Below are 15,733 nucleotides of genomic sequence, written 5' to 3' on the forward strand. Positions count from 1 at the left end.
TACTTGAATTTCAGTGAATTCTAGCTATAAATATACTCCTCCCCCCTTAACCCTGCCCCCGCCTCACCATCAGCAGCTGTTAGACGTAGCTCTATTGGAGTGAATCACACCTGAGCCATCATACATGAATCATATCTTTAATGGACGTGTGATAAAGAACATGTTACAACAATTGATCGAGGGATCTTGATATCTGGTCAGGACACTGTGCTTGTCGGCTGAAATTGGCGGTCGTACTTGACGGCCGCAACCACTTCATGGCTTCACAATAGTTATGCAGTACAAAACTAGACGTTGAGTAATCGCTCGACATACATGGCGGACAATAGCTGATAGTCTGCCATTAAAGGCACCATTAATGCTGAAAGGTACATACAGGTTTTGGAGCAACATATGTTGCCATCCAAGCAACGTTACCATGGACGCCCCTGCTTATTTCAGCAAGACAATGCCAAGCCACGTGTTACATCAACGTGTCTTCATAGTAAAAGAGTGCGGGTACTAGACTGACCTGCCTGTAGTCCAGACCTGTCTCCCATTGAAAATGTGTGGCGCATTATGAAGCCTAAAATACCACAACGGAGACCCCCGGACTGTTGAACAACTTAAGCTGTACATCAAGCAAGAATGGGAAAGAATTCCACCTGAGAAGCTTAAAAAATGTGTCTTCTCAGTTCCCAAACGTTTACTGAATGTTGTTAAAAGGAAAGGCCATGTAACACAGTGGTGAACATGCCCTTTCCCAACTACTTTGGCACGTGCTGCAGCCATGAAAGTCTAAGTTAATTATTATTTGCAAAAAAAAATAAAGTTTATGAGTTTGAACATCAAATATCTTGTCTTTGTAGTGCATTCAATTGAATATGGGTTGAAAAGGATTTGCAAATCATTGTATTCCGTTTATATTTACATGTAACACAATTTCCCAACTCATATGGAAACGGGGTTTGTATATATACAGTATATATATATATATATATATATATATATGTATATATATGTATACATACATATATATATATATATATATATATATATATATATATATATATATACACACATATATATATATATATATATATATATATATATATATATATATACATACATACATACATACATATAAATAAAATAAATACTTGAATTTCAGTGTTCATTTATTTACACATACACACACAACACTCCTCTCTACTCATTGTTGTATTTGAAAGTGCAATGCTTTGCAGCCAGTAGCACAGCCTTTGAAGGAGCGTAAGTATGGGCAATGTAATATTCTGGGTTGGAGTCAATAACCAGGCGAGGTGACGAAGTTACGTCTCTTTACTTCATACTTCAGAACCGACTCCCACACTTGCTGTCAGGGTGCGCAATACAACGTAAACCGTTGGCCAATCAAAAAGTAACCACAGAACACTATACGGTATAGTGTTCTGTGGTTACTTTTTGGTTGGCCAAGTGGACGTGACGACAGGCTGTCCTCACTCAGGTCCGCACGGACCTGGAGGGGGCGTGCCTTAAGTCCGGCTGGAAATCGGGAGAAATTCGGGAGAATGGTTGTCCCGGGAGATTTTCGGGAAAGGCACTGAAATTCGGGAGTCTCCTGGAAAATTCGGGAGGGTTGGCAAGTATGCCGGGGACTGTCCTTTTTCCATTCCTGGTCACTCTTGGGTGGACAGTCGAAACATGTCAGGTAAAAATTCCATCTAATATACCGTAATATATTGTCTGATTACAAGAACATTTGAAAAGTATATGAATAAGAAGACATAATTAACCTTTTTGAGCAAAAAAACCCAAAATGTATTCTTCTGTTGTTTGGATACTTTACATAGATTTGGGTGATACCACAAATGTGGGTATCAACATGATATCAATACTTACAGGGTTATACATCGGTCATATTTAAAGTTCTCCTGTGTCTAGGGACATATTTCCTGAGTTTATAAACATAATAAACATTTTAAAAAATCAAAAAAGATTTTATGATGATAAAAAAATATTTATATAATTATTGTAGTATCAATTAGATACGGCTCTTGTACTGGATAACGTTACAATCGATATCTATGCAGAACCACCCTTGTGTTTATATTCAGGAGGGCTAGCTTGTTTTTAGCGGTGAGCTATAATATCCTCCTTGGGGGTGTAGTGAAGCCTGTTTAGCTATTCCTCGTCCTGCAGGGATGATATTTGTAAGAAAGATACTTTATTTGTAGCCAAGGAGGCGAGGATTAGTGATTTAGAAGTAACCAAGACACTAAAAAGAGATGTTAGCTGCTAACTAGCTATTAGCTAGCTATGTTTTAAAGTACTGCTTGCAGAGTGCCGCTTCAGTGTTTATAGCTCCACCTTTATTGTTAGTTTTAAATTCAAAATACATCCATCTTCCCGCTTCTGTCTTCACACTGTTTCTGCTTGCAAGTGCTGTGTGTGCCGGTGTTGACTAGCATGAACCGTGACTTGTATGCCAGCATTGTCACCATCATGTCAATGAAAAAAAAAGTACCGGTATTTTTCAATGACAGTATAGTACATTTTTTAATTCATTCATACTGCTGTACTTTAGGTATACCGTACAACCATAATGACTACTAATCCAAAGAGGTTCATTAGGGCTTCAAAAAAGTATGCAATTTGTTATTCTTAGAGCCAGAACTGTGTGTTTACTTTAATACCTGACGGTTTCGGCTACATCTGTTGCATTCCTCCTAACACATTGCCTAATGACTACTACTCACTGCAGACATCATGAGAGCCAACAAACATATTAAAAGACCACTCACTTTACAATGTCTGCTCTCACTGGGATGCCAACTATTAGGATGGTGATATAAGCCCGTTTAGATGAAGATTGACTCATAATATTTGCAAAGGGTTAAAAAAGAAAAGAAAAAAGAATGGTTGCAAACCAGCATTTTTCTAGTCTCTTTTTAGTCATATCCAGATCTAAATTGACGATCAAAGTTGACGAACTTCTCAGTTTATTTCCACATAATTTTACTATCAAGGTAAGAGGCATAATTTGTGATCTCGAATAAACTTTTACGAGCTCTGAGGCGATAAAGAAGCTTATCAGCTGATATCAATACAGCTGCATAAGGGAGTTGCCTCTCTCTTCAATGCGCCACTAAATGTAGGTCCTTAACGTTAGAGCATATTATACCAATATCACTAATACTTGGTTAATATTCAGGTCACAAAATGTAAATGGAGTATTACTGGCGCATTTTGTATGGTTACTTATTGGGTTTTATGGTCGGAATAAACGCAGTAGACACACTGACGTCATGGCTCCCATTGTCTGCAGACTTTTATTTACATTTATTTATAAGTTAGAATGCACTAAAAAAGACATGTTTGGGTCGCTCATAAGAATTATGGATTATTGGCACAATTCCCCCCCAAAAAAGTGCAGTTCCCCTTTAATCGTGACCATTTCTTTTTGCAACAAGTAGACAGGGAGAAATATTTTTAGCTTTCAAAAAAGCCAAAAGCCACAACTCTACTACTAGTGGTTCAATAATCTTTATTTACTTCGGGTCTAACTTTGTTTTAGGTGTTTTGGCCAAAACGGAGAAGTGATCTTAGCCTCCATGCTATTGCTAGCACAACACGGCAGGAGGTCACCATGCCGACAATAGATGGTCTGCAGAACTGTTTCCTCAAATAATGAATCCAATGTCGAGTCAGTTTCCATGGACATTAAATCTATACTGCGATACAAGTTGTACACCGACTACTCTAAAGTACATGTGGCTCTTTAAATCTATTCTTGCCCTCCGTTTATAATATATTCCCCTTGTGACCTCTTTTGTTTTGCAGACTGCTCACAATGAGTCCTCCATGTCTTCCAAAGAAGATTCTGTCCTGGTTTCAGTTCCTGCTCTTACTGAGTATGGCGTTATTGTTCCTGTGTTACATCCACTCCATTCCTTCCTCACCTTGGTGGGAGAAGTCTCTACTCCGTCAGCACTACGAAAAGCTAATAAACCAGAGCTACCAAGGCAAGCTCCCTCCCCCTTTCCGGGTCGATCCAAATCATCTCGCGAAAGCAGACAAACTTCCTGAGACCATGTCCAGCACATACACATACACAACGTTGACAGCACGTACTCTGTACCACCAGGCCTACGCGCCAAACTATCAATTCATCATGGATGTCGGTGACGTGTGCAAAAACAACACGCCCTTTCTGGTGCTCATGGTTCCCGTGGCGCCCGGAAACAAGGAAGCCCGGGACGCCATCCGCCTCACTTGGGGCAAAGAGAACCCAGTCCAAGGTGAGACGATCTTGACTCTCTTCATGCTGGGCCTGGCTGGAGGTGCGGAACAGCAGCAGAAAGTACTTCAGGAGAACAAGCTGCACCACGACCTGATACAGAGCAACTTTGTAGACTCTTACCTCAACTTGACCATCAAGACAATGGTTATCATGGAGTGGTTGGCCACGCGCTGCCCAACGGCCACCTACGCCATGAAGGTGGACTCGGACATGTTCCTTAACATCGACAACCTGGTGTTGATGCTGCAGAAGCCGAGCATCCCCAAAACTAACTACTTGACTGGGAGGATTATGTGGGACATCCCGGTCATTCGTGTAAAGAGCTCCAAATGGTATGTCCCTGAGGAGATGTACCCCAATCCCAAATACCCCACATACACTCTGGGAATGGGTTATGTATTTTCAAACGATCTCCCGCCAAAGATTGTTGCAATCTCCAAAACCATTCGGCCGTTCAACATCGAGGACGCATACATCGGAATGTGCATGAAGCAGCTGGGACTGGCGCCTAAACCGCCGCCCGATGCATCACAATTTCAGGCTTATAACACTAAATACAATCGCTGCGAATACTCCAGGATCATCACTTACATCCTGCGGTCCCCTCAGGAGCTGATCAACTACTGGATGGACCTTAGGAAAACGCCAGGACCGCCTTGTTGAAGCACCAAGAAGACTGAAGTAAATATACACTGAGCACAACCAAGCACTTCCACACTCTGACACGGTTTAGTGCATGTATAGAATATCTGCGACAATTATTTCCAACACAACAGGGCAGGAGATCCGAGTCTTGAGTGTTTTTGTGTCCTGATACGGAATACTCTTTCACACAACCACCATCCCCGCCAAGGAGGCGATACGGAAGGGTAAAAATAACTTATGGCTAGGGTGTCCAAAGTGCAACACGGGGGACATTTGTGGACTTGGCTCCTTTTTTATTGGCTGTTGACAAAACAAACACGTCTCAGATTAGAATATTACGCAGAAAAAAACCCAAAACTGCCCAAATCCCACCAAAAATGGGCTCTGCATTTTCTATATATGGTCCTTGATGATTTCCTGGGCTCTGTGTAAGTGTTGGCTGATGATAATGTACATGTTAGGGTTGTCCCAATACCAATATTTTGGTACCGGTACCAAAATGTGTTTCAATACTTTTCTAAATAAAGGGGACCACACAAATAGCATTGTTGGCTTTATTTTAACAAAAAAATTAAACCTATGTTTCTTATTGCAATCAAAGAACAATTTTTGCATTAAATAAGATAGTAAAGATACTAGACAACTTCTCTTTTAGTAGTAAGTGAGCAAACTTAATTTGGCTGCTAACATATGCAAAAACATATTTTGTCATTTCTTATTGTATTATTTTGTCAAAACTATGAGGGACAAGCGATAGAAAATTGAGTATTAACCTGTTTATTCATTTACCATTAATATTTAGTAGTTCTGTTTTAACATGCTCTATCTACACATCTGTTAAAATGTAATATGCACTTAGTCAGACTTTAGTGGTGCGGTGGTCGTCTCATGCTGCTCATGTTTTTTTTGTTTTTTTGTTCTGTTTGGATACTTTACATAAGTTTTGTATTATACCACAAATTTGGGTATCAATCCGATACCAAGTAGTTACATGGTCATATGTTGGTCATATTCAAAGTCGACATGTGTCCAGGGACGTATTTCCTGAGTTTATATACATAATAACAATTTTTAAAAGGAAAAAAGTCTTTGTGGTGATAAAAAAAAAAAAAGTAATCATTGTTGTACCAATTAGATACGGCATTTGTACTTTACATCGTTACAATCAATATCTGGATAGACCAACCTCTTTGTTTACACTCAGGAGCACTAGCTTGCTGTTAGCGGTGAGCTATTGTATCCTCCCACAGCAGGGATGTCTAACATGCGGCCCGTGGGCCGGATCACTGGGTCCACTGGATGTCACAAAAGCAATTAGGTATATAGTTTATACCATGGCGAACAATTATACCGAGCAAGAGTTACATGGTAAAGCGGGGCTGTGACTCCTCCCTCTCGACCCAACGTAAAACAAGCAGGAGTAAAATAAACAATTGGTAAGTCCACTTAAAATGCCGCATGAGACACTGCACCTTGATATGGTTCTGTGAAAATTACTGTCTTATGTGCAAATTCAAAGAAAGTGTGTGATTTACTGCAATACTGTCAGTCTGTTAAGTTTTTATGTCTGGTTTATTGAAATTGTTCACACATTGCACAGCTTTTATTTTTCTATCGATACACAGTGATGCCTCGAAGGCAGGGAGTAACTCAACCTTCTTGAATAGTATCTACCTCGGTTTGTGTGGTTTGTTGAGTTAGCCCATGATTAATATGTGGAAAGACAAATGAGATAGTTGAGAAGAGTTTTTATTTATGTTTTATTTTGTTTTTTTGTTCAATCCTAGATGGGTTCATTGTGTTCTTCATGTGTTTTTAAACTACACTAATTTTTTTCCTCAGAATTTTCAACTATCTTGAAAGTGTTTTGTCAAGAGGATTATTTGTGATATGTACATTTTCAGAATGTGCTTGTTCTATTTTGGTCCGAAGTAGGGCTGGGCGATATGGCCTTTTTTTTAATATCACGATATTTTAAGGCCATATCGCGATACACGATATATATCTCAATATTTTGCCTTAGCCTTGAATGAACACTTGATGCATATAATCACAGCAGTATGATGATTCTATGTGTCTAAATTAAAACATTATTTTCTTCATACTGCATTAATGTATGCTACTTTAAAACTTTCATGCAGAGAAGGAAATCACAACCAAAAAAAATCACTATGATCTGGAAATGTTTGCCTCGGCATTTTGATGGTGTGGGCGTGTGGCACCGAACGGAGATGTTGACATGCGGAGTAAGCACTCTTCATTCTCTAGCGGGTGACTTTTCAAATGATGCTACATATTAGCAGTAATGCTACTTTTTATAGCAACGCTTTTGCCCCACACTTGACAAATTACGGTTGTCTGTTCGACATATTCCCACTTGAAGCCAAACCACCGCCAGACGATGGACCCCCTGCTGTTTTTTGGGGGAATTCATTATTCCTTCATTTGTTACCAGATTTGCACCCTCTCTCTCGTATTTCTACTTGCACGGCTGCGCTAGCATCACAGCTAACGTTACCCATGCTGCTACCTCTTTGCTGCGCGAGGGCGTATATGTGTCATGTGTAAGAATGTGCGCTTGCTTGTCTGTGAGAAGGAGACACAGGAAAGAGCGAAGAGAGCCTGTAGTGTAATGCCAGCAGCTAAAAGCAACTGCGTGAGAACGTATACTCGAATATCACGATATAGTCATTTTCTATATCACACAGAGACAAACCCGCGATATATCGCCCAGCCCTAGTCCGAAGTAAAACAAAGAAAACAATCTGAAGTTGTCGTAATTGTATTTTTAAGTTATTATGATATGATTTTACCCAATCGGCCAACATGGGAATATATTTTCCTCCATGCGGCCCCTGAGCTAAAATGACTTTGGCACCCCTGTCTTATGGTGTGTCGTAAAGCATGTTTAGCTATTCCTCGTCTTGCAAGGGTGATACTTCTAAGAAACGTAGTTAGTCGCCATGGAGACGAGGATTAGTGATTTAGAAGAGGCTAAAATACTACAGAGAGACGTTAGTCGCTGGCTAGCTAGCTATGTTTCAAAGCATCGCTTGCGAAACAGCGCTTCAGTGTTTATAGCTTCACCTTTATCGTTAGGTTTAAAGTAGGGCTGTCAAAGTTAACGCATTAACTAGAAATTTTAATAATGGCACACATTATTTTTAACGGGCGATTAACGCACACGCATCCTTTTTGACTCTTCGGTCACGCAGTAGCGGGGGAACTTGGCTGCAATTCACTTGCTACTGCTGAACCACAAGCGAGCAGAAATGGACAAAGGAAAGGCTACATTATGCAAAGATCAGGTTCAAAGCCTTGGCAAGTTTTTCTCCCGACAAGAAAGGACTCTTTTTCTGCCGTGAGAAGAGACGACATCCCTGCAGCAAACGCCTGCTGTGTGCGTCGTGCAGAGGTGGGTGTTGCTTCACTTCCGTGTTTAGATTATGGTTAAGGTGCAGTGATAACATAACATTTAGATTGTTACTGTGACTGCTTTAGTAAGTAAGACATAAAAGCCCAACAGAAATGAAAAACGGTCAGCAGGAAGTCGAAGGAGACTTTTTTTTTTTTGCAAACAGTCGATCTAACATGAAAACATGTCAAGACACTTTCTCAAACTAATCACACACTTTTACGGCTTCAAAATAGAGTGCAGCTATTCACTAATGATGAAAAATTATATATAGCTGCGATTATCGCGAAGACATTTTGAGTTAACTATGAACAAAATGTGATTTGACAACCGTAGTTTAAAGCCAAATTACGTTCATTCTGCCTCTTCAGTATTTACACTATTTCAGTTTGCAAGTACTGTGTGTGCATGTGTTAACATGCGCCGCGGCTTATATGCCAGCATTGTCACCGCGGCGCACATCATGTTGATGGGAAAAAAATTTAAAAAAAAGTTTTTTCAAAAGCGGTATACGACCGTTTTTAATTAAATAGTACCACGGTACTTTGTTAGTACTACTGGTACATTGTACAACCCTAGAACTATGTCTAGTTCACAGGTGTCAAATTTACTGCAAGAAGCAATAGCCCCGGGAGGTAGGACAATTTGAAAATTTCTGCAAATAAAAACCCAAACTAACTCCAGCCACATGTCCCCTTGTACAGTACCTCATCGTGTTATGACACCAGAGTCCACAGTCATTATACTAACCAACTATATTTTCGTATTTTGTCTTTTATTATACATCTTTCACACTACAAACGATCGAATGTATAAGTAAGTTCAGCGGGAGGGTTCAATTGAGGACACGTGGGCCACCCATGACATGTGGCTGCTTTTTATGGCAACATAAAAAAGCAAAGAAATGGAAAAATAGTTTTAAAGGCATCCCATAATGAGAAAAAACTACCACGGTGATACCAATAATTAACAAAAATGGAGATTTGTCTTTAAATATATGGACATTTAGCTAGCCTTTTTATCAAAATCATTTAATTAAAAAATACATGATTGTGTAACATTCAACCCCCCACAAAACTGTTAAACCTAACGGAGTACATAATAATGATTAATAATCGTCATTTTAATATTTATAGAAATAATCATAATTATTATATTGCCCATTATCGTGCAGCCCTGGTAGATATTAGTTTTTGCTCCTGTTTAATTATTGTGTACTGCTGACTTTGTTTTGCTCAAACGATTGTTTGTAATAAAACCAAATAAACTACTGAAAATATTGTGTTGATTTTTTTAAGCTATCAATAGCACTCACCATACATAAATGGCAAAATGGACCGTTCATTCATGTGATCGGTATTGGTACCGAGCTCATTCGTGGATAATCTGTATCGGATTTGGAACAGTCCTCATTTTTACAATAATACAATTTTTTATATTAATTACAAACAATTTAAAATAATCCAATAATGGGTTATTGTAGTATGGTATTAAAAGTATTATCATTGTAATGATACATTCATCAATAATGAATAATATGCTGTATCTAATATAAAATAATAATATAAAATGGCAATAAAATTACTATTATTTTTAGGCACGATTTTAATTTACACCAGTTTCTGTGCATACTCATAATCTTACACCTGTAATTAAGATTGGGACCAAACAATGAACAGAAAAAACATTATTGTGGTCAATGTAAATAATTAAAGTACCTTGTTTCTTTCAATCACTCAATCAATAAATTATATTTTATATAGCGCTTTTCTCTAGTGACTCAAAGCGCTTTACATAGTGAAACCCAATATCTAAGTTACATTTAAACCAGTGTGGCTGGCACTGAGAGCAGGTGGGTAAAGTGTCTTGCCCATGGACACAACGGCAGTGACTAGGATGGCGGAAGCGGGGATCGAATCCCCTCAAGGGGAGCTTTTGAGTAAAAATACAGCAAGCAGAGAAGAATATCCAGTGGCCGAAAAAGCTATTACCTAATACTGCCGTTTACTGTACAAAGTGGTACTGGCAGCTCAAACATTCACATTCTGTCCACTTTAAAGCAGACAAAATGCACTAGATTGCATGTATACATAAATATGTTTTCATGAAGGTATTTGCATTATTCCCATGTAAGCATGTGTAACGTGTGGAAAACAAACATCCATTAAATCATGACTGAAGTGATGCAACTGCGCTTATTGGTGGCGAGAAGTGGTATGTGCGGTTACCTCCAGGAAGTGCTCTGAACTGTGAAGCCTTCCAAGGGAGAATCCGGTGACCCAAGTGGACTCACAGTTTGCACTGTTTTGCAGGACACTGTAATACAATAGATTCATAATCCACCTAATGCCAGTGATATGTTGAAACGACAGCAGTATGGAGCTTCATTTTGCAACATACACTTCTGGACCGTCACACATGTACGTACAAACCTCAAAACCAGTGAAGATGGCACGTTGTGTAAATCGTAAATAAAAACAGAATACAATGATTTGTAAATCCTTTTCAAACTATAATAAATTGAATAGACTGCAAAGTCAAGACACTTAATGTTCAAACTGGAAAATGTCGTTATTTTTTGCAAATATTAGCTCATTTGGAATTTAATGCCTGCAACATGTTTCAAAAAAGCTGGCACAAGTGGCAAAAACGACTGAGAAAGTTGAGGAATGCTCATCAAAAAATCCCACAGGTGAACAGGCTAATTTGGAACAGGTGGGTGCCATGATTGGGTATAAAAGCAGCTTCCATGAAATGCTCAGTCATTCACAAACAAGAATGGGGCGAGGGTCACCACTTTGTGAACAAATGCATGAGCAAATTGTCGAACAGTTTAAGAACGACATTTCTCAACGAGGTACTGCAAGGAATTTAGGGATTTCACCATCTAAGGTCTGTAATATCAAAAGGTTCAGAAAATCTAGAGAAATCACTGCACGTAACATTTAATGCCTGTGACCTTGGATCCCTCAGGCGGTACAGCATCAAAAAGCGACATCAGTTTGTAAAAGGATATCACCACATGGGCTCAGGAACACTTCAGAAAAAACACTGTCAGTAACTACAGTTTGTCGCTACATCTGTAAGTGCAAGTTAAAACTCTACAATGCAAAGCGAAAGCCATTTATCAACAACACCCAAAAAAGGCGCCGGCTTTGCTGGGCCTGAGCTCATCTCAGATGGACTGATGCAAAGTGTAAAAGTTTTCTGTGGTCTGACGAGTCCATATTTCAAATTGTCGTGTCCTCCGCAACAAAGAGGAAAAGAACCATCCGGATTGTTCTAGACGCATAGTTGAAAAGCCAGCATCTGTGATGGTATGGGGGTGTATTAGTGCCCAAGACATGGGTAACTTACACATCTGTGAAGGCGCCATTAATGCTGAAAGGTACATACAGGTTTTGGAGCAACACATGTTGCCATCCAAGCAACGTTATCATGGACGCCCCTGCTTATTTCAGCAAGACAATGCCAAGCCACATGTGACAACAGTGTGGCTTCATAGTAAAAGAGTGCGGGTACTAGACTGGCCTGCCTGTAGTCCAGACCGGTCTCCCATTGAAAATGTGTGGCGCATTATGAAGCCTAAAATACCACAACGGACACCCCGGACTTAAATCACCAAAATGATTCCCGGGCGCGGCCACCGCTGCTGCCCACTGCTCCCCTCACCTCCCAGGGGGTGATCAAGGGTGATGGGTCAAATGCAGAGAATAATCTCGCCACACCTAGTGTGTGTGTGACAATCATTGGTACTTTAACTTTAACTTTAAACTATACATCAAGCAAGAATGTCTCCTCAGTTCCCAAACGTTTACTGAGTGTTGTTAAAAGGAAAGGCCATGTAACACAGTGGTAAAAAAAATACCCCTGTGCCAACTTGTTTGCAGTGTGTTGCTGCCATTAAATTCAAAGTTAATGATTATTTGCATTAAAAAAAAAAGTTTCTCAGTTCGAACATTAATAAATATCTTGTCTTTGCAGTATATTCAATTGAATATAAGTTGAAAAGGATTTGCAAATCATTGTATTCTGTTTTTATTTACGATTTACACAACGTGCCAACTTCACTGGTTTTGTATAATTATTTTGTTAATTCACTTACCTTGTTACATAACTTTAGTGATAGTAAGCTAACATTTAGCAAGCATTGTTCAAATAAGATTCACAATAGGCTTCATTACAGCTGACGTCGTTATCGAACTGTCGCCCTACTTTTTGTAGAAAAATAACCTCTCCAATATTCATGCCCTGCTCAGCTGCTGAAGCGCTTCTTCTTCAGGGGAGGCTCAGGCAAGCAGGGTATGCAGGCTACTTTACGCAGCTGCGGCCTTTCTGGTGAACTCCGGTACTGCATGTTAATGCATGTTTCCCTCCTCCCTTCAAAAGTAAAATTCAAAAAACATCCGGGGCTTGAGACCTTAGTGGCCACCTCTTAACTGCGCCCCCCAAAATGCATCGAATCAATTTTAGTGCACCTTGAAACTCCTTTAAGTACTTTTTATAATGAAGTGCCGTGAAGTAACAATGCACATGAATTCTAACACCAAGAGTCAGATCAAACTGTATTCACTAATTTTATTGTGTGTATAAATATGTTTTGTTAAATATTTGACTGTTTTGAAAGTGACATATTTGCCCATTTGTGTGACAAATAAAGAATAATCTTTCCCTATAAGAGTCAAATTGTGGTTATTCCTCTTTCGTCCAGCAGAGGACAAGCTTTAACAAGACAAAATCCACAAGCATCCTCTGACTCAACCTTGAATTATGATGATGATATTATGTGACAAGAAACAAAGTGTTCAATTATTTATTTACCATCATTAAAACGGAAAACTGAGTATGTGTTACGAGATCTGCGTGTTCACACCACACGTACGCTATGAGGGATAGTGACAATTGCTAGGGAAATTTGGAATTGTATTATTATCAGTGACTGACAAGGAAGGGGCTTGGAAAACAGTAAAATTCCATATGAAGCGCCCTGTCGTTCATCAATTGACGTTCTACATGCCCCTCATCACACACAATAGGGCTCTTGCGAAATGCCATATAGGGAATAGTGGCCCTGTACAGGTTAACTTTATAAACATGCAAATGTATTGTTGTTGCCAGCACACACCTGTGCAATAATCATGTCTAATCAGCCATTTGATATACCACACCTGTGAGGAGGATGGTTATCTTGACAAGGGAGAAATGCTCACTACATGTTGGTCAACAATATTTAAGAGAAATGTGTGTCCATTAAAATAAGGTCTGGATGCTAGAGTTCAGCTCATAAAAAATGCAAGCCAAAATAAAAATGTTGCATTTGTAGTTTTCTTAATTCATGATAAAAATCTAAATTCAAAATAACATAACTTGAAAATGTAAAATAATTTTGTTTCATTATACAGTATTTATTTCATTTAATTTAATTTTAATAATGTTTTTAAATGTATAAAAAGTCAATTTATTATCAATAAATAATGATAATAAATAATAAAATAATGTGTGTGTGTGTGTGTACACGTGCATGAAAATATGTCATTATATTTTAGAATGCACTTGTAGTTTATCAATTTACTCAAGTAACTTTTCAAAAAATAAAATTATCTATGTATAGAATAGAAAAAGTAAAAAAAAAAAAAAAAAGCTTATATATTATTCTAGCCATTCTGTGTTTAAGTAACCTTTATTATAAAAAAAAAAATCTTTGTATAAAAAATACTATTTAAAAATATAATATTATTATTATGTACAAAAACACATATTATAAAAAATGAAAACAACAATGATATTATTATTTTAAATGTTTTTCTTAAAAATATTTATCATGGTTAACCGTTGTGCTTACGGACTGTATCCCTGCAGACTGTATTGATCTATATTGATATACAATGTCGGTGCACTAATTGTAAGTGTGTCTTGTGTTTTTTATGTTGATTTAATAAAAAAAAATACCATTCAAAGTTATGTTTGCATTCAAAGTACCAATCGATCCACGGACCGGTACCGGGCCGCGGCCCGGTGGTTGGGGACCACTGCCTTAAGCGTAAGGGTGTCTGCCTCAAAATCTGACTTCTCTTCACTTTTGATTGATGTCCCAAGGGATCCATGGCTGACAATCATGTTCTCACGGCCCCTGTGAGAAAGTGGAGGGGTGACTTGTTGCCGGCTGTAAGAAGGACCACTTGAGGGGGTCTCAAGCTTTCCTTTTCTCACTCGACACAAAAAGTGGCTCATTTTTTTCAGTAATCAATCATTTTTTCAGGTTGGTAACGTCCTCTCGTAAGACTTTATTCCATTAATTGCTTTTGGCTGACTTGTTGCTAGGCAGATTTTAGAGGGCTCAATCATAAGTGCCCCATCAGGTAAAAAAACGAAACATAATTCAAACATGAATAGTTTTGTGTTTAAATACCCTGCTTTGCATTAAATATTGAACTTATGTTCGAATTTTAACAAACAGTGCCATCTGGTGGACTATTGCTCTTAATGCACGACTCTGCTCGTGTGTGTGTGTGTGTGTGTGTGTGTGTGTGTGTGTGTGTGTGTGTGCGTGTGTGCGTGTGTGCGTGTGTGTGTGTGTGTGTGTGTGTGTGTGTGTGTGTGTGTGTGTGTGTGTGTGTGTGTGTGTGCGTGCGTGCGTGCGTGTGTGTGTGTGTTCTGGCAATGATTTCTTAATGGGGACATCGCTCTGTTTTCACAGTCACCTTTAGGGGACCTCTGACGGTATGGGGACAAAAAAACAGGTACCCTAAAGGGAAACCTTTTTAAATGATAGTCAGATCCATTCTGAAGATGCCTAAGTGATTTGTAAGCTTTGGCCCATAAATCATGTTTACTGGTTAGTTTGAGTGTGAGACATTATTACCTTAAAGTATGATTCACATTCAGAATTGTCCATCCTTCTATATATGGTAGTTGGAGTTGCAGACAACTTCATTACTGCTAAATAGCAGTTTTCAGTAATGTCACAGAAGATGCAGGAGTTGCTTTAACATTTAAGTGGTGAAACTTCCTATAAGAGGACAGCTGTAGTGCTGTATTCTGAGGATCATGTCATATTTAATTTGAACTTTTTTTTTTTAAATGGTCCTCAGTAGTCACGTACACATTTGTGTGAATCATGCATTAATTATCATACAAATTATTTAAATTTAGTCCCCATGAACCATATTAACTCTTTTTCCCCAGGGTCCCCAGTAAGAATGATCAGCACATTACTTCATCAATCGAGAGATTTAAAGACGTGTATGAGCTAACTGGGCAGTGGCTATTTTACCAATTTTTTTTTTTATGCTTCCACAACCTGTAGAAAGGGTGGTCCCCACAAGTGATGATCAAAAACTTGGTCCCCATTCCAAATGATAACCAGTATGTGTGTGTGTGTGTGTGTGTGT

General features: G+C 38.8%; 1 protein-coding gene and 1 long non-coding RNA gene across 3 annotated transcripts in view; one reads left to right on the plus strand and one right to left on the minus strand.

Annotated features, from left to right (window-relative positions):
- The window catches only part of LOC133621631 (beta-1,3-galactosyltransferase 1-like), a 50,340-nt gene extending 44,807 nt beyond the window's left edge, over positions 1 to 5,533 (plus strand). For both annotated transcript variants that reach the window (XM_061983840.2, XM_072916062.1), the window contains one exon: positions 3,823 to 5,533. In XM_061983840.2, coding sequence (XP_061839824.1) covers positions 3,823 to 4,945 — 1,123 coding nt within the window. In that variant the 3' untranslated portion in view covers positions 4,946 to 5,533. The remainder of the gene's footprint in view (positions 1 to 3,822) is intronic.
- LOC140679814 (uncharacterized) overlaps positions 1 to 12,610 on the minus strand; it is a 33,167-nt gene extending 20,557 nt beyond the window's left edge. Inside the window, exons 1-2 of the long non-coding RNA XR_012051164.1 lie at positions 12,448 to 12,610; positions 10,571 to 10,658 (exon numbers count right to left, since the gene is read on the minus strand). This is a non-coding gene — a long non-coding RNA (uncharacterized lncRNA). The remainder of the gene's footprint in view (positions 1 to 10,570; positions 10,659 to 12,447) is intronic.
- Positions 12,611 to 15,733: the final 3,123 nt, after the last annotated feature.

This window comes from Nerophis lumbriciformis, linkage group LG25 (genome assembly GCF_033978685.3).
Source record: "Nerophis lumbriciformis linkage group LG25, RoL_Nlum_v2.1, whole genome shotgun sequence".
Taxonomy (NCBI): domain Eukaryota; kingdom Metazoa; phylum Chordata; class Actinopteri; order Syngnathiformes; family Syngnathidae; genus Nerophis; species Nerophis lumbriciformis.